The 20,578-nt window shown below is 51.5% G+C and overlaps 4 protein-coding genes across 4 annotated transcripts; 3 read left to right on the plus strand and 1 right to left on the minus strand.

Annotated features, from left to right (window-relative positions):
* Positions 1 to 6,600: 6,600 nt before the first annotated feature.
* Positions 6,601 to 7,811, plus strand: JN550_002941 (uncharacterized protein; the record flags this gene model as incomplete). The annotated part of the gene is made up of 3 exons (XM_049314289.1): positions 6,601 to 6,758; positions 6,969 to 7,410; positions 7,569 to 7,811. The coding sequence occupies 3 exons, from the start codon at positions 6,601 to 6,603 to the stop codon at positions 7,809 to 7,811; spliced, it is 843 nt and encodes a 280-aa protein (XP_049174776.1).
* Positions 7,812 to 8,352: 541 nt separating this feature from the next.
* Positions 8,353 to 11,069, minus strand: JN550_002942 (uncharacterized protein; the record flags this gene model as incomplete). The annotated part of the gene is made up of 4 exons (XM_049314290.1): positions 8,353 to 10,317; positions 10,377 to 10,637; positions 10,691 to 10,810; positions 10,860 to 11,069. The coding sequence occupies 4 exons, from the start codon at positions 11,067 to 11,069 to the stop codon at positions 8,353 to 8,355; spliced, it is 2,556 nt and encodes an 851-aa protein (XP_049174777.1).
* Positions 11,070 to 12,049: 980 nt separating this feature from the next.
* JN550_002943 (uncharacterized protein) lies at positions 12,050 to 12,941 on the plus strand (the record flags this gene model as incomplete). The annotated part of the gene is made up of 3 exons (XM_049314291.1): positions 12,050 to 12,205; positions 12,348 to 12,665; positions 12,735 to 12,941. The coding sequence occupies 3 exons, from the start codon at positions 12,050 to 12,052 to the stop codon at positions 12,939 to 12,941; spliced, it is 681 nt and encodes a 226-aa protein (XP_049174778.1).
* Positions 12,942 to 15,834: 2,893 nt separating this feature from the next.
* Positions 15,835 to 18,996, plus strand: JN550_002944 (uncharacterized protein; the record flags this gene model as incomplete). Its single annotated transcript, XM_049314292.1, has 4 exons — positions 15,835 to 16,257; positions 16,320 to 16,644; positions 17,058 to 18,838; positions 18,904 to 18,996. 4 exons carry the CDS (start codon positions 15,835 to 15,837, stop codon positions 18,994 to 18,996), a joined length of 2,622 nt encoding a protein of 873 aa, XP_049174779.1.
* Between the last annotated feature and the right edge of the window lie 1,582 nt (positions 18,997 to 20,578).

Consider the following 20,578-nt stretch of genomic DNA (forward strand, 5'->3'; position numbering starts at 1 on the left):
CGACTCGAGTAAAGAATCAACTTCCAATAAAAAAAGGCCATAATAATAGCCGGATCGTACCCGTTATCCGCTAACGAGTTACGCAACCTGTTTAACAAACTCCACCACGACATTATAAGGAACCAAGGAAACGACCCTACCGAATTCCGGTTCGGAGACGACGAACGACTGCGACCAAACCATAGGTAGCACGAAGAACTATCGTGGATATCTTGCATTAACGGACTATGCGACTTGCACCTCGCAGAGAAACTGGAACACGAGCTGTTCCCCAGCCGCAACGGGTAGAGAGCCATTACGGAACCCTACGAAGTAGACGAGATCCGTGAGGTAGTGGTGACCTACCGTGACGCCCGAGGTTACGCCGTCCTGACCACGCACCCTCACCGACCGTTTGAATGCCTATCCAAGCAAAGGGCCTGGAAGGACTGTATGAACGATAAATGCCTAGAACACGCAGAACAAAAAGCGACAGCTTGGAGAAAGCTTGTCGAACACCACAAGAAAGGACACATCAAAATCCTAACCCAGCCAAACCAGCTGAGGAACACAGACATGGCGCAACTATACCAGGAAGACCCTGAAGACACAACAATGAGCGAAGGATCCGATTTGGAAGACCTAGTCAGCCCCTATTTTAAAGAAACAACATAACAATAATAATGGAGAGAACGCAAGAAGAAGTTAGAAGTCGAACTCTTAACTAAGGAAGTAAACCTACAATACGACACACAACGCGAGCGATCGGGACAACACGCCGACTACGCGCGACTTTACGACCACGTTTACGAAGAATGGCACGGGAAAGGGAAATTCCAAGGCACCATAGGACTCCGAACTATCCGACTCGAATCATACAAAAAGGTATACGAGGCATTCGGCGCCCCGCGCCTAGATAACGCACAACACTAACACGTCAGACTGACGGAAGGATACAAACTATGGAAGTAATGGATGGACGAACAAGTACACCCTATACCAGCTCTTAACCGGGACCAAAAGAACATGGGCAAAGGCGAAAGTTCCGTCACCTTACAGAGACAAGACGCCAGAGACTACAGACTAGAGGCCCGAAGAGCCCTAAATACAACCAGTATCACAATAACACCGTAGGACGAGGTAGTATATAAAAAAGCCAGCGAACGCCGCGAAAAGCGCAAGAACACGCGTAAAAATAGGAAGTCAAAAAACGACTCGGACCGTCTGTAACGGGATAGTAACGGTCAGGAATAAAGTCCCTATACGCCACTGTAGGAGTAAGCGACGAAACGCATAAACACATAACAATACCAGTCAAAATTATGGGACGAACAGTGCGCGCGCTACTCGACAGCGGCGCCCAAAGAAACTATATCTCGCCAAAAGTCGTCAACAAGTATAGAATACTATAGAAAGAAAAGGACGCCCTTTACCAACTCAGGACCGTGGATGGAGAATTCGTCACGTACGGCAACGGAACCGTCGATATGGAGACTAATCATCTACCAATCACGATTAGCGACCACGCGGAGAAACTTACGTACGACATCACAGACATATCGGAATACGATATAATATTGGGGATACCCTGGTTACGAGCGAGTAATCCTAGAGTTAACTGGAGAACCGGCCAACTTCAATGGGACACGCCAGGAAGGAATTACGCCTTTACGCAGCCGCGAGAAAGCGCCGTAAGCGAATTCAGAAAGATACTTCGGATCAACGTCATAATCAAGGAATCTAAAGCAAAAGTTAACATCGCAATACCCGAAGAATACCAGGACTACGCCGACCTGTTTAATGGAGAACTGAAAATAGGACTACCGTAACACACGCAATTCGACCACGAAATACCCTTTAAAGAAGGAGGAAAGACACACTTCATACCGACATATCGATTGCGACTAGAACACGAGGAAGCACTCAAAAAATACCTCGACGAGAACCTAAGAAAAGGTTACATCCGCCTATTAACGTCAGAGGCAGGATACCCAATCCTTTTTATACCAAAGAAAAGCAAAGACGGGAAAACGAAATGGAGACTTTGCATCGACTTTCGCAAGCTCAACGAAAACACAATCAAAAACCGATACCCGTTACCATTAATTAACGACTTACGAGACAAACTACACGGAGCCCAATGGTTCACTGTATTCGACCTACTAAACGCCTACGGACTCATACGCATCAAGAAAGGCGAAGAATGGAAAACCGCCTTCAGAACCAAATACGGACACTACGAGTACTTGGTTATGCCCTTTAGATTAACCAACGCACCAGCAAGCTTTCAGAGTATGATTAATCACGTATTACGCGAATACCTCGACAAATTCGTAATCGTCTACCTCGACGACATACTCATCTTCTCGAAGACACTCGAAGAACACAAGTAACACGTCCGTATAATACTCAGTAAGCTGTAAAAAGCAAACTTACTAGTCAACGGCGAGAAAAGCGAATTTCACTAACAAAAAGTCACCTTCGTAGGATACGTTATATCCCCAGGAGAAATCCGAATAGAAGATTCCAAAATCGTAGCAGTTAAAGCCTGGCCAACCCCAACGAACGTTTCGGAAGTACGATCCTTCTTGGGACTCGCGAACTACTACCGAATGTTCATCCACCAATTCGGAAAGATTGGCACGCCACTAACGAACCTGACGAAAAAGGACCTACCATTCCGATAGACAGAAGTCGAGCAGACAGCTTTCGACACCCTAAAGAAACGAATCACCGACGAACCAGTATTTAAGATGGCAGACCTAGATAAGCCATTTAAAGTCGAGACCGACGCGTCCGACTACGCAATCGGAGGACAACTCAGTTAACGAGATAACAACAACAAGCTACACCCAGTAGCGTTCTTCTCGAAGAAGCTTAATGGACCCGAGCTTAACTACCAGATCCATGACAAGGAACTTATAGCAGTCATCGAAGCATTCCGAGAATGGAGACACTATCTTAGTGGAACCACCCACAAAGTCAAAGTTTACACCGACCATAAGAACCTCACATCTTTCCTTATAAACAAAGAACTTAACAAACGACAAATCAGATGGTCAAAATTCTTGTCAGAATTTAACTGCGAAATCATATACAGAAAAGGAAACGAGAACGGTAGAGCCGACGCTCTTAGCCGACGACCAGACCACTTCCAAGAAGCACCAAAAGAAACACACACCCTGTTACGAACCAACGAACACGGGAACCTTGAACCCATAACACAAGACATTTTCCTTACACATCGAGTCACATCAGTAGACAGCTGGACGGAAAAATTTGGGGACACCCCAAAAACCTACAATAACCGGATATAGATACCACCATAACACCTCGACGAACTCATTAAACAATACCACGAAACACCCTTCCATGGACACCAAGGAACCTACAAAACATGGAACCGAATCCGAACTAGATTCGATTACGAAAACCTCAAAAAGCACGTCGCCGACTACATTAAGACATGCGACCTATGTAATAAAGCAAAAGCTTCACGGTACAAACTATACGGAGAAATACAACCAATACCACCACCCGACAGAGTATGGAAATCCATCGTATAGGATTGGATCGTTAAGCTACCGCTATCTAAGGAACCCTTAACTGGGGTTATATACGACAGCATCCTTGTAACCACTGAACGACTCACAAAGTACGCCTACTTCCTACCGTATAAAGAAAGTAGCAACACAGACGACCTGGTTTACACGTTTCTACGAACCATCGTTAGCCAGTACGGACTACCCGACGAAATCATCTCCGACAGAGACAAACTCTTTACGTCGAAATTCTGGAAATCACTTATGGCACGGTTTGGAACCAACCATAAACTCTTAACAGTATACCACCCGCAAACGGACGGACAAACCGAGCGAATAAACCAGACACTGGAATAATACCTACGCTGTTACATCAATTACGAATAAGACAATTGGGTCGAACTGTTACCAATCGCCCAATTCGCCTACAACAGCTCCGAAACAGAGTCAATCGGAACAACACCGTTTTACGCGAACTACGGATTCAACCCAGACATGACGAAGGAACCACTCCTAAGAGTACTGGCGGAAAAGGCTATCACGCACGCCGATAAACTGTAAGACTTGTAAAGAAACTTACAACAAGAACTACTTTTCCTTTAATAGCGGATGAAGGAATGGAATAACAAGAAGAGAGTTAGAGGACCAACTCTTAAAGAGGGAGACCCTGTCTACCTACTCCGCAAAAACATCAAAATAAAGAGACCAAACGACAAACTCGATTTCAAAAAGATTGGACCATTCAAAATCGACAGAGTTGTTTCACCTGTCAACTACCGACTATCATTACCTCGGAAAATGAGGGTACACCCAACATTTCATATCTCATTACTGGAACCAGTACCACCTAATGTAAAAATCGAAACACGGCTCGAGACCGAACCAAACCAAGAATACGAAGTCGAAGAAATCCTGGACCTGTAAAAAATTAATAGTTAATAGAAATACCTTGTTAAGTGGAAGGACTACCCACCGTCGGAGAACATTTAGGAACCTAAGAAGAACCTGAAGGGTTGCCCTAAACTCCTCGCGGATTTCCATCGATAACGGATACTAGCGGCCTAACATCCACAAAATCATCACCCAAACCCAGGGAAGCCCAATCCACGTCGTTAGAAACGCCTATAAACCGAAGATCCCCCACCACAAAGCGTTCCTAAACAGAGACCGAAGGCACTACGCCATCCTCCTCATCCAGCTCCCGCATCCCCCGTTAAAACGCTTCAGAACTCTTCTCCTTCACGACCTTCTTCATTCGACGCAAACGCGCAAGACGACCAACAGCAGCAGACAGTTAAGTCTGTAACGCGAAGAGGGCCTCCTCGGCATCGGCCTCCTCCGCCTCCAATTTCCGCTGCTGCGACAACAGACGAGAGAGCGACGACGCCACGAACGTCCCATCGCAAATGCGCCCAGCACGCACGCACTCTGAACAGCGCGACGACTTCTCGCCCATACGACAGGCAAGGTTCTGCCTGAAACACCTGGTACACGGCATCTCGGTGATTGCCCCAGAAACTTCGATACTCTCAGCCAGAGACAGACGGTTGAGCGTTTTACGAGATCGCGATTTTTCAACACGACCTGACATAATGAGCATACATCACAAAGAAAACATGAGGAGGAAGGAAAACCTACCAAACCAAGAAATGGGCGACAAAACGACCTACTTATGCGACCTTCAGTCTTAAGGGGTTAAGACAAAGAAGGAGGGGCCTAATGTTACGAACATAGCCTCACGAACCCCGACCCCGGAAAGGAATAACTAGAACCCACCAGGCGGCTAACGCGCAACCGCCAGGACAAAAAGACCACGGGACCAATAGGGTAGAGAAGGTCACGTGACATAGATCACGGTCTTGGTAGGTGAGCCAGGACAAAGGATTACGACGAGCCACGAGTAAACCCAGGGGAAGGATCACCCTTAAATCAGAGTGATCCGGGACAAAGGATTACTATAACCATAATAATCCAACCAACATTAGTAAGGAAATAAATAGATATATAATAAAAGGGATTTCCTAGTTATATAAACAGTTATTACCTTAATAATTAATTTAAACATCTATCTTACTTATAAGTGAGGCCTATTAAACCTGGACGATTATATTTGTGACTTCGTTTACAAACCTTTATTCTATTTTATTTAGTATATAGGCTATAGATTATAGCCGCCCTCGAGACTAACGTCCCTTGTTAGTATAAACCCACGTACTTGTATCTCTTTACGGTTTATCTTAAAAAGTATATTCGTTATAATAACCGTTTTTATAACGGTTTATAAACGCTTTTTAAAGCCCTCCGAATCGACGGCCGAACCGGTAATTAAAGACGTGGTAATCCTCGACTTCCTCTTTCGATTCGCCGTAATAAATTATATTAAAAACAAAATCCTCGAGCTTTACGAAGTAATATTTAAACGAATTAAAGCACGAGAGGTGGTAATATATAAAGTAATTTATAAGTAAAAAGTGGTAGTAAAAAATAAGCGAGAATTGTTAATAAATAAATTATAACTTTTATTATTAATCTTCGTACGTAAATATTAATAATAAGTTTAACGTAACAATTACTTTAACGTTAATAAACATTATAATAATCCGTAATCGGGTTAATAAATCAGTTTTTACGAGATTAACGAATCGTAACGATTATTATAATTAATCGTGATAGTAAATAGTTAAAAAACGGTATCGAGGTTAAAGACCCTTTAAACTTAACGACGATAAAGGACGACGATTAAGAGATAATTATATAATATTATAATACTATTCTACGTAATTGACGTACGGACCACTTTATATATAATCGTGCCACTTTTACTATATTAAAATTTTATTGCGTTTTTCGCGTTTTCAGGCTGATCTCACGGTCTTCTTATTAGGTGCGTAGGTTGGGTGGTGGTGGTGGTGGATTGAGGGGGTTTATAGGGGACTCCCACTAATTTTTTAGTGGGTGGGGTCACGTAATACAGCACATACAGCAGATTTGATACAGCACCATTAGCAAGGCCCTTTTCTTATGCGACACACCCCACATCCCACTATCGATAAGCCGATAGCGCACCTCCGTCACCCCCATGCAGCCCATGCAGCCCATCGACCTTGGCCCAGGCCATGCGACACCGATGACGACGGCTCCGTTCCCCGGATGTCCATCTCCTCGGGCTGCATACAACAGCAGTTGCAGTTCGTTGACTCCCCAACCCGCGGCTGACCGATTACGATCATCGATCCAGTACGTACGCTATAGAGAGAGAGAGAGAGCTCAAGGCAGGCAGACCGTCGGCGCCTGCTAGGACCCCCGTCCCATCTTCGACTCATGCCGCCGAGATAGCCAACGACACGATCCACAAGGGCGCAAGGGACCATGGGCAACAATAATAGCCGGGTGACGGCCCAAGACAAGTAAAGCCCCCTCTACTCTTCCCATACGCCATCTCCGTAGCCCTTCGAATCCCCGTCCGGCATCATCGCAGTGCAGACAGGCTAACCCGGAGCGCCTGCGCGCCGCGCCCCCAACCAGAGCCATCCTCGACCTCAAGCTGCAGCGCGACAAGCTGCACCAGTACCAGCGGCGGATCACGGCGCTGACGGCGGCCGAGACGGCGGCGGCGCGGCAGATGTTGGCGGCGGGCAACAAGCCGCGGGCGCTGCTGGCGCTGCGGCGCAAGAAGTACCAGGAGTCGCTGCTGGCCAAGACGGACGCGCAGCTCGAGCAGCTCGAGCAGCTGGTGCGCAGCGTCGAGTTCGCCCAGATCCAGAAGGACATCGTCTTCGGCCTGGCGCAGGGCACCAAGGTGCTCAAGGAGATCCACGCTGAGATGGGCGGCATCGAGAAGGTCGAGATGCTCATGGGCGAGAACGCCGAGGCCATCGCGTACCAGGAGGTTTGTCTTGCTTGCTTTCTTTCTCTCTCCCCTCACCCCTCTATGTGTCCCCCTTTCTCTGTATATATATACCTACATGAACTCCCCCATCGGCATCCAACGACAAAATGTAGTTGGCCCAGATTGCTAACGGGCGTGTGTGCTTGTGCGCGGAACAGGAGATCAGCGAGATGCTCGGCGGACGTATATCGAACCAGGACGAGGAAGAGGTCGAGGACGAACTCGCGGCGCTGGAACTCGAGGTCAACGGACCGCTGAACTCGGAGATGAGCGGCACGCCTGTGCTGCCCAATGTTCCCGATACCCGGCTGCCCGAGACGCCAGACGCCGAACCCGAGACGGCGGCGGCGAAGAAGAGGCAACAACAGCAGGAAGAGAGGCGACAGGCGGTACCGGCCTAGACATTGGGGGAGACCACATGGTTGAACATTCATTCCCGGTTTTCCTCGGGGTTCCGAGGAGAGCACGATATAGACGGAGAGGCTGGGCTGTAGCAGCCAGCAACAACGAGGGCGATGGATATACCAGCATTGATCTTTAGTCACAGTCATCTTAGGGAGCATCTCAGTAACGCATCTACGCGTGGAACGAATCGAAGTAGTCTCTATGTTGAGCAAATGTCCTCATTGAACGGACTTTCGGAACGAGAACGGGCTTTGCAGTTCAACCTTGAACCAATGACCCTCGGGATTGAACGCCCAACTTGACCGACGACTTGATGCGAATACTAGAACTCCAGCTGTCTAGACTGAGCCGTACAAAATGGGTATCATGAAATGTGCCGTATGCCGTCTAATGCAACCCCTTTCCTCTATAACCTTCGCTCCGTCTCATGCGTCGTAGTGCCGTAAACGGCTAAAACAAATCCTCCACTCCTCCAGGTATATACGTTTCGGTTTAAGTACATTCGTTCCCTTGCGGGCAACAGTCCATGTGCCTGCATTAGCGAGGTGGATGGGCAATAGTGTAGCTAGCCGGAGCTTCACCTGCTGCGTTCCACCCGCGTTGAGGAGAATCCCGTACGTAATGGGCCTCGTAAGTCCCTTGCCGCGGGGACATTGGTCGCGGCATACGATCATCCATTACTCCACGTCCCATGCTACCATGCGATGGCGCTATAAGTCGTGGATTTGCTTCCGTGTAGTGGCGCGCTTGGTCAAACGCGTCTCGGGCCGGCGGTGCTTGGTACGAGTGTGGATCGGCATGGTATGCGAATGTCCTATCCTGCGAATATAGCGGGCCGCTGTAACCACGACTAGTCTCCTGAGCCCGGAATGCTCTAGGATCCGGTTCATTTACGTAGATAACGGGACGACCGTCGACGAAATGGCGGATCTCACGGACCGGAACATCACGGATCGCCTCTGGTCTAGCAGGAGGCAGTCTGTACTGGTCCAACTTGTCTGAAGGTTGGTGCGGCTCAATGTACCTTCCCACTGTACGAGGCGAGTCCAGAACAATAGGGTTGTTGCTGGACCTAACAGCAGCATTTTCCCGGGTTGGATGTGTTGGTTCACCGACATAAATGGGATGGGCTCTTGACCTATAAGCGACCTCATCCTGGCCAGACCAGTCCGACCTGTTGAGAACAACCGGGTTGGCCCTGTGCTCTTCGCGACCGACCTCTAACGGTCGGTGCACGTAGCGGACAGGCGATCGAGGTCTTGGTTGGGCCTCTCTGGATACCGGGATGGGATAGCTGATAGGGCGGCCCGCTGTGTGTTCCACCACCTGCTCCGGCCGACGATTCACTTGGATGAAGCCGTTGGAGAAAAGTCCGGATGATTCGGCCTGCGACACGACACGGCGTCGCTTTATAGAGAGGTCTTCCAGACCAGAAAGGTACTCCGGAGAGGCTGGACGAGCGGCGCCTGAGGGCTGATGGACAATCGACCGGGTTACGATCCGAGGAGGTTCTGCATGAGGCTCAAACCTATGAGAAAAGTAGGAGGGGGGTTGATCGCGATTCTGCACCACACCAGGCGACCGCGGCTCAATAAATGGAACTAGCATATCGTGCAATTGGTGTTTGGCAGGCGACAGCGGAACATGGTCGTGTCTCTGACGATCACTTACAAATCCGACTTGAGGCGGAATGCCATTCCCATGCCCTACAAGAGGCGACTGGCGCCGCATTGCCTCTCTGGTGACATCCTCTCGATATCTAGGGGATCCAGCATACGGGTCGTAATGCAGTCGTGCACCTTGTGGTATGCCCTCACCGGACACTGGGATGTGGCTGCTACTCGTTGCCTGCAAAGAGCGTGAGTCACCAAACCTATGTATGGTTTCCCCGGCAGGAAAGTCATCCCCAGCAGCAACTTCTGATGGCGGTTCCGGGGGAGCATGTGGTTCCTGTCGAAAGGTCTCCGCGACCTGGTAATACCTTTTGAAGCGCTGGTTTGCCTTCTTGGCGGCTTTACGCTCTTTCCTGTTTGTCTTCTTTGGCTGGCCAGGTGAAAGCAGTATGACAGACGGCTCACGGGGCTGTCCTTGGGTGGGTGCTTCTGTGATCCGCACTGGTTCCTGTACGGCGTGAGACGTCCTAGCAGCAACCGGGGACATTCGAGCCCGTAAGCCCACAGGGTTCGGAACGATTGCTTCTTCGCTGGAGTACTCATCCTCAGAATCGCCCTCACTGTCTGAGATTTCTATGACTTCTTGCAGAATCTCATCCAGCTGGTCCCGGCCTGTTTCTTCGTCACCACGCCACTTGACAATGATGTCGAGGCACGGCTTTTCTACAGCTTTTCTGGCATTCTCCCACTTCTGGCCCTCTCTGAGGAGCTCATCGTATCTGGTCTTGGTATGCCTGATGTGTGAGATGGCGGCGAGCTGAACACGCCGAGCCAACGGCATGCTCTGGTTCATGCCAACCTTGAGGCTGCCGTTGAAGTATTTATTCGCCTATTACGTTCCCAAGGTTCAACATCAAGAGCACGGGATTGGTTGGGAAGCAAACGCACCTGGTTAAAGGACTGTAAGAGTATCTCGGCACGATCGGTGTGAGGGATCCGGGGGAACAAGTCCCGCAAGACAGCATCTGCTTCGCGCATCATTTTCTCCTTGTCCTCTGGAATGACCTCAGGCCGCCCAGGTATCGTGAACCTGGCACGGTCGGTATGGCCGTGTTCAAGGAGCATCTCCCTAGCTTGGTCGACGATGCGCTGGCGAAAATGGTAGCCCAAGCGCTGCAATTCATCCGACAGGGTTTTGCCATTGGATTCCTAGTTGAAGATAGCCATTAGTGCTGTCAAGGCCGCAACGCGGGGTGATATACCGAGACAATGAAGATCATAGCATCCTGCTCTCTTGACAGCTCCTTACAGAGCTTGCTGAGCTGGGGATTGCCTGCGGCGATGAATTCGAACCCAGGCGGAGGGTTGCGATCGACGGTCACCTGGAAGTAAGTGAGCACTGCACATGGGCTCCTGGCTCGTTCCAACTACCTTGGTCTCCAGCTTCTTCTCTTTCCTATCTGTGTTGTCTGCGATCACGAAGTAGGATTTGTGTTTCATCTGTGGCGGCGGCTGCTTGTAGGCATTCAATCCATTGTAGATTGTCGGATCTGCATTGCGCATGCGAGATGCCTTGTTATGCCGATCCTTGGCCGCATCACCGCGCGCTGGAAGCGGTGGTTTTTTCTTCTCCCGGGTCATGATGGTATGATGATAGCTGCTCTTACCATAGCAGCGTCACTGCGGAGCACCGAGTGTGGCAGAGTAAGAAGCCTCAAAAGTCTACGCTCTAGACAATGGTGTCTACCGCTTCTAGCCAGCTGGGAGGGGTGAGAGGGATGAAATGAACGGCACTACCTTGTGATAGTGGTCCTACAAGCCTGAACAAGCTCCGGCAGGGTCAGACAGCAACCGGTCTCGCCTGGCGATAGGAGATGGACAAGAAAGGAAACAGTCACTGAAGCCAGGCGCAACAGAATACGATGCAGCGTAGAAAGGACGTGATCCAGGAGGCAGCGCAAGCTCGGGATGGCGGCAGAGAAGGGCGCCGACACCAGGTCGATGCAGAACCAAATCGAGGGTAGAAGCTGCGTGCCTGACAGGCCTGACGCTCTTCGCCCTGTGCGAATGGCAGTACGTGCGTGACCAGTGGGCGGGAAGATACTCCTCCGAGCCCGAGTTGGCGACGCAGTAGAGCGTGTGAGTCGGCACGCGATGAAGAGCAGGAGCAGGGAGGAGAAAAGGAAGCCGTTCGAGGGGTTGTCCAGCAGGTGTAGCCAGAAAAGGGTCTTTTGAGTCTCACGGATGGGCTCGTGGTCCAGAGCCTGAAATGTGGTGAGGTAGACCAAAAAAGTGGGCATCGAGACTTGCGCGGCGCCCGGCACTGGGCAGCAGGGGGGCCTGGGGGGGTCTTGTGGTATGGGAAGGAAGACTGAAGTTGGCAGACTTGCGCTAAGGATCCGGCACCGCCACAGATGCCACAGTACGGAGCAAACTTGCGCGCGCGCGGGCGGACGCCACAAGTTGCTGCCTGACAGCCACGCCCAGGAGCAATTCAGGCCGCCAAATTTCCCGAACGGACCCGGCTCTCAATTCTTGCAGCAACCTCCCGAGAAAGCGAGCGTGGAAACGACGACGACATCCCCATCCCTTCAATCCACACCATCCCCCGCCGCTTCGCCATGCTGTCCCGACAAGCCTTCCGCGCCGTCCGAGCTGCAGCTCCCCAGCGGACGTTTGCCCGGTCCGCCGTGCGCAGCTACGCCGCCGCCGCCCAGCAGGACGTCAAGCCCCCGATCGCTGTCTACGGCCTCGATGGCACCTATGCCACTGCTCTGGTACGCCGCCCTCTACCTCGACCACGTCGGCAGGCCCTCGTGGCCGCTGCCCGAGCCGGCCCAATTGGGCCAGAGTCCAATGGCCGCCGCCAATGGCCCGTCACGTCGATGGCTTTGCAGGACTAACCCGTGAGCCATTTAGTACACTGCCGCTGTCAAGTCGTCCTCCCTCGACCCGACCGCCAAGGCCCTCAGCGCTTTGAACGACGTTGTCACCAAGGACCCCAAGCTGTCCACCATTCTGAGCACACCCACCTTGACCGATGCCGACAAGAGCGCCATCGTCTCCGAGCTGCAGAAGTCCCTGGGCGCCTCGGGCTCTAGCGAGACCATCAAGAACTTCCTGACCACCCTCGCCGAGTACAACCGATTGAGCATCCTCAAGGGTGTCTGCGACAAGTTTGGCGAGCTGATGAGCGCCTCCCGCGGCGAGGTCGAGATGATTGTCACCAGCGCCACGGTATGTACCACCACACAAGGGCACCAGCAAGGGGAAGGCTCGATGGGCTAACTTACCTTCTCACCACAGCAATTGGACAACAGGACTCTGGGCCGCCTCGAGACTGCCGTTACCAAGTCCGCCTACGTTGGCCAGGGCAAGAAGCTCAAGGTCACCAACACTGTGAACCCGGACATCGTTGGTGGACTCGTCGTTGAGATCGGCGACCGAACCATCGATCTCTCTGTCTCGTCCAAGATCGCCAAGATGAACAAGCTCCTGACCGACACTCTGTAAATTATATCTTCTTTGTCAAGTGAGGAAGGATCGGGGAGCAGGTTGGCTGCCGGGGGTCCGGTGTTCTCGTATCGAGACCCGTTGTGTATAGGTGTCTGAAATAGAGAAGCATTTGTTCCCTTTACTACCCACATGCGAGCGAGATTGCAAACCCCCAGAAAGTTTAGTCGTTTACAATGACATGCTGTAAAGGCACAAGAAGACTTGACGACTAGTTAATCTAGAATTGTCTCATCCCAATCCGCTGGCTAATCCCTGCAAAATACGTGCCTTAGCTACGACTGTTTCATGAGCCCGGACTGTAGAAACAGCACACCACACCACGGTGGTCTGGCCTATCGTATCAAGAAGGAGAGATAACTCTTCGCAAAGATCTTGAGATTACCGCTGCCATCCAGCTTTTACTGCACCAATGTAATGAGTTCTAGGACACGTGCCGTGTGCGGCGTCATTTCAACCCGCCCGCAGTTGATTCTTATGAATGGAATCTACGCAGTCCCAATGCTGGATTTAGGGACATCCGTGTAGTTTGTTGCATGTCCCTAAATGTGGCCACCTCAGATGAGGGAAAGGACTCTTATGCTGAACATTACCCGTATACTGCTGCAGGCCATGAAAGGAGAATAGCCCTTAGTGGCCACGCCAACTTTTCTATTATCAATCGTGGAGAAAACTTACATCGTATGGGTCATCAGAATGTATCTCAAGTTCGAAGGACGCTTTCCGGATACCTTGTGCCTTCTAGGTTCGGGATATACCCATCTACAGTTGGGTGTCTTGATTGGTAAGACTTGATCAAGCTCACCAGCCATGTGCAGTCTTTTTCTTTTCTCCTCTCTCCTTTCCCTTCCTTTTCCCTACGAAAAGCAGTCCCACGACGCTCACCCAGCAAGGGCTATAATTTCCTTGGCACATTTGAAGCTGTAGCGAAAGCCTCTCATCTCGAAGCCCGACTAGCTTCCGGCAATGGATGGCATGGATGGCAATCCTAAGTACGTAGAATGCCGGGCTTGAAAGCAAGTTCCGGGGGTTCTTGAACCCTCGATGCCGGCATATCGACACGAAGCAATCATAATCCACTCCGCAGTTGAGGGTACGTAGTTCTGGAGTATAACAAGCGAGCAAATAGCAGAGATAGTGCTGTGTTGCGCTTTGACCAAGGTCAAATTTGTCACCCAGTAAACCGAAGCGGGAGCATCTCGCTTGCCCCATGTGATAGTTGTACGGAATTGTGTCTAGGTCGATGAATCGGACATCATACACACAACCGCGGGAGACTGTTTTGAAAATGCGGTGCACGCGAACCGCTACGTACGAAAACGACAACCAAACTACGTCGGAACTGCGTTTCTTCGTCTGGCAGTTCCTAGATTCTACGACAGCGGAAGGATGATCAGTAGAACGCGCTCGTCGGGATAGACACGATATATCACGCTCAGCTGGTATCTCTTCATTTGTCGATGATCAGCAGGGTGTGAGCAAAAACAGCAAAAGCACGTTGATCAAGTTGCGGGATCGTTGTCTTCTATACTCGCGTCCCCGTACGCGCGGTTGCATATCTCAGCCGGGATAAAGAGGATAAAGACAGTACTATGTAATACCGTACTCGGAAGTTCTCGCGTGATACAGCCCAATAGGGCCATCCAATGTATCAGAGTTCGGGAGGACCGTGGACGCATCTCCCAGGGTCGGTAGTGAAGGGAAACCCCGGAAATCGCCAGTGAGCCGGCAGAGTGGTCGCGGTGGGGCAGTTGATTGGTCTGGTGCCGCCCACGTGTGTACCGAACTAGACCAATGCAAAGAGGGAACACGGCTCAGGGATATTGTCGAGCACCAGGAAGGGATAACGTACGTAGATATTCAAAATGTATGTAGATACTTAAGTTGTCGAGCCTGCCTCACCGAAGTACCGATATTTGCCTCACCTCACCTCACCGGGGGGCCAGGGTTGGTGTTGCGAGCTTGATATTATTGGTATTAGTAGACGGGCCGGACAGAAACGCGCTTTGCTAACTAGCAGGTACTCCGTGTCCCTGCAACATACATTCCTAGGCACACAGTTTGCGCATGCCTTGATAACGCTCTGCACGCTCAAGGTGGTGAGTCCGTTGAATGGTTTCATAAGAAGCCATGAGCATGCTGGGGTGTTTCTCTCGACGACGAAAGTCGGCGTAGGAGGAGTATTGGCCGGTGAGCTGTAGCCCAGCCCAGATGGGTTAATTCACTGCTTGCACTAGTGCTAAATGCACTCAAGTAGGCGTGCTAGGGGGGACTAAGCCAGGGTCTCTCGGGTGTTTTGGGGGTGAGAGAGGGGTCAAAGTAGCATCCCGAATCGACAAGCCCGTGGACGGTGTTGGTCCCGACTCCGTGCCCATCTGCAGTCAGTCCCCTCCACCTGCTGGAACGGCTGAATGGCCAGCGGTAACACGACACCATCAGATCTGACCTGGTGGAACTCCCTCTGCTCTGCTCTGCTCTGCTCTGCTCTGCTCTGCTCTGTTTTCTGTCCAACAGCAGAGGCTGCCTGCCTGCCCAGCGCCGTCCTGACACATCGCACCCGACGACCTCGACAGCCCCAGCTGCTCTGGGCGGAAAGTCGGGGCAGACGCTTCCGTCCAGTGAATCGACCCCACGGCTCACGGCCGCCAGACGGGCTCGACCTCGACTAAACGTTGACGGCGCCTCCTTCGAGCAGCCCGTCCAATCGAGACACAGTCGCCACGACCTAACCAGAGGGGCCGTCGCTGGCAGGCTGCATTTCGGCGCTTCGTCAGAGCTCCCAGGGGAGCAGAATACTAGTTCGCCTTGTTGAAATACAGCATACAGCACCGCCGAGTTCTCTACTGAGGCTTTGCTGGCTTGCTTGCCGAAGGGTATTGTGCCAGACATCAACATGGGCTCCGGTGATCAGAAAGCTCAGCATTCTCACAGGCACTCAGCAGGCGGCTCGCACCGTCGCCGATCCGAATCTCTGAAGCAAGGCCGAAGCCGACAGACTTCCGTCGTCTCCAAGCCCTCCGTCCCCTCCTTGCGTTCGGCCTACTCGAGCACGACCGTTTCGACGTCATCCGCCCATCGCAACAGCGCCTCGACACGCAACGACCCCGACTCCCCAGAGTCGCAGGCCTCGATCGACTCCATCGTAGACGACCCCTTCTTCCAGCAGTACCACGCTGCTGACAAGTCGGTCGCCGCCGGCGAAACGGCCACCGAGTCCCAGTCCACCTTCCTCCGCCATGAGAGCCCGCCCCCTGAACGACAACCAAAGTCAGTACCACGGAAAGAGTCGCTGACCGTATCCGATCTGGGTCCTCTCGTACGCTTGCCTGCCCGGGAGACTTGCGGCTGGTTTCGAGCTGCTAACGTGCAACTATCTAGCCCCGTATGCGCGACACCATGGAGAGCATCAACATTGCAGTGATAGGGGCCAATGGCGTGGGCAAGTCCCATTTCGTACAGAGAGCCATGTCGCTCTCTCGGACGCCAGGGATCCAGCCGTCCACAGCACGTATTCATTTCGACAGTGTGCCTTATGCCGTCACGCTGTTCGAGTTGGACCTGGAGTATTTCGACGTGGATCCCGAACGCCAAATACAATGGCCGAGGCAGATTGGCGGCGCTCTGATGCCCGCTATACATGGAGTTCTGCTTCTCTACGATGTGATGAACCGGGATAGTATCATTGAACTACCGCAGACACTGAGTAAGTCGTGCATCCTCTGCGCCTGTCGTGAAACGATGTCCTTTGCAGGGCGAGTGAGCAGAAGCTAAAGTGATCAGCCGCCCTGGTGAATTCGTCACTCCCGACCGTTCTTGTTGCGACCAAATGCGATAATCCAGAAAGCGCGAGGCAGATCGATACCGAAGGGTTGGCCGCCGCCTGCAAATCATGCATTGCGAGCTTCCAGACGTCGGCTAGCAAGCCCGAAACTGCAAGGAATTCTTTATCGACCCTTTTGAAAGCATTGATATCCGGTCGTCAAGGTATGCAAACCTGTACTCCATCACCCCGATTTGGTCTTGTTGCTCTGGCTGCGCGTCAGACGTCCCAGTTCTACTGGCAACCTCCAGATCTTGCATGTCCGGCCTGTCTCACCTGGTACTAACGCGACGTAGACGAAGCTGGAGAAACAACTGGCATGAGGCGCCGGGCAGCATCAGCAGCGCACCTGGACAAACCCTTTGATCCCACAGGCGGACGACCCTTGAGCCAACACAGCAAGCATAGCCGCGCCAGTTCAGACATGTCACTTATTCGGGGTATGATGACCCAACCAGGCAAGGCCCATGGATCTCCATCTAGATCACCGCGTATTAACTATCTAGGAGGGTTGGGAAGCATTGCGCATAATGCAGGTGACGAGATGAGTGTTTCCAGCATGCTACGCACCCCCGGCATTCGCCTTGATCAGTCCAACACAGCGTCCTTCCTGGACATCGATGAGTCTGATGGAGAGTCCCGTCGGTATTCGGATGACATACCCATCCTGCAGAGGAACGATGACATGAGCTTTGACCGACCAGCAAAGAAGGCGGGCGTGACGTTTGACGAGCTCGTCGACCGCTTGCTGGCTGCAAAATTCAGCAAAGCAGATGCCAACTTTTCAGACGTGTTCCTCTGTCTGTACCGCAAATTCGCAGCACCTGCCGAACTTTTCTCGGCCATCTTGGCGCGGCTGGACCGCATCAAGGACGACAAAACAGTACACTACCTGACGAAGACGTCGACACAACTGCGTGTTATCGAGGCTGTGGCGAAGTGGGTGTCATCTTATCCCACCGACTTCGCAAGGCCAGCGACACGGCGACACCTCGAAGAATTCATCCGGCACTTGGCAACGGAACCAATATTCGCCGCCGCAGCGCAAGAAATGAGGCGCATGATGGATCTCTGCGTGTTCGAAGATGATGATGCAGGATGGGCCAAGGCCGATGAGATGGAGGCACCTAGCCATCCTGCCTCACTCAAAGCTGCGGCAAGTAATAACGACCTCCACGAAAGCATGAGTTCTCTTAGCGTGGGTGAGCCGGTTGATAGGCGTCCGTCAGCCAGCTCGTCTCTGAACACGTCCCTGAACACGGAATCGACCACCTCCCAGAGGTTTCACCAATTCCAGTTCCACTCATATGACGACTATGAACGAGAGGCTGTGACAATGGTACCTTCGTACACCATGCCGCTTACAAAGTTTCGATACCATATCTTCATGGATACCTCAGATGACGATATCGCGGATGAGTTGACGAGGATTGACTGGGTCATGTTCTCTTCCATTCGAATCAGAGATCTCGTCAGGGCTGTCAGCCTTAATGCCCAGCAGAAGGAGAACTCTCAGAGTATGAAGAATGTCAACCGAATGGTCAATCACTTCAACCACATCGCCAAGTGGGTAGCAAATATGGTGCTGATGAGAGACAAGGCGAAACACCGCGCCCAGATGCTTGAGAAGTTTATGAACATCGCCTTGAAGCTTCGTCAGCTGAATAACTACAACGGCCTGGCAGCTATTCTTGCTGGAATCAACGGAACTGCCATTCACCGCCTCAATCAGACGCGATGTCTCGTGTCAGCTGACGTACAGAAAAGGTTTGCCAGGCTCGTTCTCCTCATGGGCACTCAGAAGAGCCATTTTGCCTACCGCCTGGCGTGGGAGAACTCACCGCTTCCTCGCATCCCCTTCATGCCGTTGCACCGCAGAGATCTTGTGTCTGCAGAGGAAGGCAGCATGACTTTCGTTGGACCCGAAGGTGACCGGATCAATTGGAAAAAATTCGAGGTCCTCGGGGAGATCATCCTGCCCATTATCAAGAGCCAGGGCACTCCATATCCGAACCTGACAAAGCACGACACGGCACGAGAACTTATTCTGGACTGTCTCATGCCAACAGATGAAGAGGTAGGCAAGCCCTTTGGTGCTCCCACTGCACTGTCGCTTAGGCTCAGTTCTAACTTCGCTTGCAGGATATATACCAGCGCAGTATTCAGGTTGAAACACCCACTGGCGGCTACGCCGGCGATGGAAAGAAGAAGTTCCCCTGGTTCGCAAAGCAATGACGGACACATATAGAGCCCGCTGGATGATTGGGCCCGGATGAATCTACGATTGAGGATGGCGTCAAGGTATGGATTTGTCGCAGGCGGGGCCATAGATTTGGTGAACTGGATAACAGTGCCATACACTCAGATACCAAACAGTCTAGACAGGCTGTGCATGTAATTGATTTGCATTCGAGCGTCACAATAGCTAATAATCTTGCCCCTTCGCGTATGTCCGAAAAGATGCGTCTGCTCGACTATTTGTGTGTGAACATGAGTCTGTGAGCAATCCCACTTGGAGACTAGATTCTTGCAGCGGATTCTAATTGACAAAGACCTAGCAAGCAATATTCCGCGGTCGCCATCGATAATACCCTTGTCCCGTCATTCCACGTGGGTTGGCCTAGGACCCAGTCCCCGAGGTTACATAGCACGTCAACGATGCCTGTTCTGGTCACAGCGGTCTTTGGCGAGCTATGATAATGGAACTTGCAGGCCCGTGGGCAGACCAGGCAGTTTTCTGGCAGGCACAGTATCGTCTGAAAAGCTGGGCAAGACCCATTGCCCATCAAATGATACATATCCACTCGGAGTGGGATGAAATTCGACCTAAAAAGCTACTGTTACCTGCTGAGACAGCACCCCATTTAGTCCAGACCGTACGACGTGGCCACGTGGGGAAACCCCGCTACCGAGTTTTGAAGTTGTAGATCTTGTGCACACTCTGGTCGATTTCATAATCCGACTTGGCGCGCTACTTCTCCGACGAAGGAAGCAATCTTGACTTCATATACCACATCCACGTAGACGACCATAACGGCTGGTAAAGTTAATAGTGGTTATACTTTCACCAAGGAAAACTCTATCGGGCCCTAGCCGACCCGGGTCCTCGGTTCCTACCGAATAGCGCCTTTAGTCTGGATCTCGGTCAAGGACCTCGGGAACCTCTCTCTTTCTTTTGGCTCGTATCTGCCGAGCCCACAGGCCAAGTCCTGGCGATAAAAGGCAACAATTCACGAGTGACAAATAAGACCGAAGGTTTCGCAACTCATCGTCTGCAATACTGCAACGTGACATTAGTCTAGGTTACTTGAAAAACATAAGGCGGGCGGTGACTAAAGCCGACACAATGCCTTCAAGCTTGGAAGAGATCTTGCTCGAGCTACTGGGCAACGGCTTATAACCGTCTCGGTCATACGTTTCGAACCATTGTATCTTAGCAGATCCAGGGAAGTGTGGGTATCCAGCGCAGACGTTACGGTTTCTCCCCGACCAGAACTCTGGCCTTGACCTAAGATTGCCCCGGGCTATTGTATCCGCCATATCCCCGGACCACAGTCGTCTCGCCCCGAACGATACAGAAATCTAGGGTGATCAAAAAAGATAGCGTCTTCTGTAACACCAACCGTGTCTGGGCTGCGCTGAAGCACTGGATCTGGCATTTTGTTTGGTACTAGCATGCCGATCTTTGCTTTGTAATTGCAATGTCATCTTATGACACTTCAACGGCTTTTATATCCGTTGGGTTCCTGCATCTACTCTCGGAAGATAAGCCTGTTCGAAAAAACACGAACTTGCCCTAGACCTGTCAGACCTGAGG

The sequence above is a fragment of the Neoarthrinium moseri genome (assembly GCF_022829205.1).
Source record: "Neoarthrinium moseri strain CBS 164.80 chromosome Unknown scaffold7_Wmoseri_CBS_16480, whole genome shotgun sequence".
NCBI classification, from domain to species: Eukaryota; Fungi; Ascomycota; class Sordariomycetes; order Amphisphaeriales; family Apiosporaceae; genus Neoarthrinium; species Neoarthrinium moseri.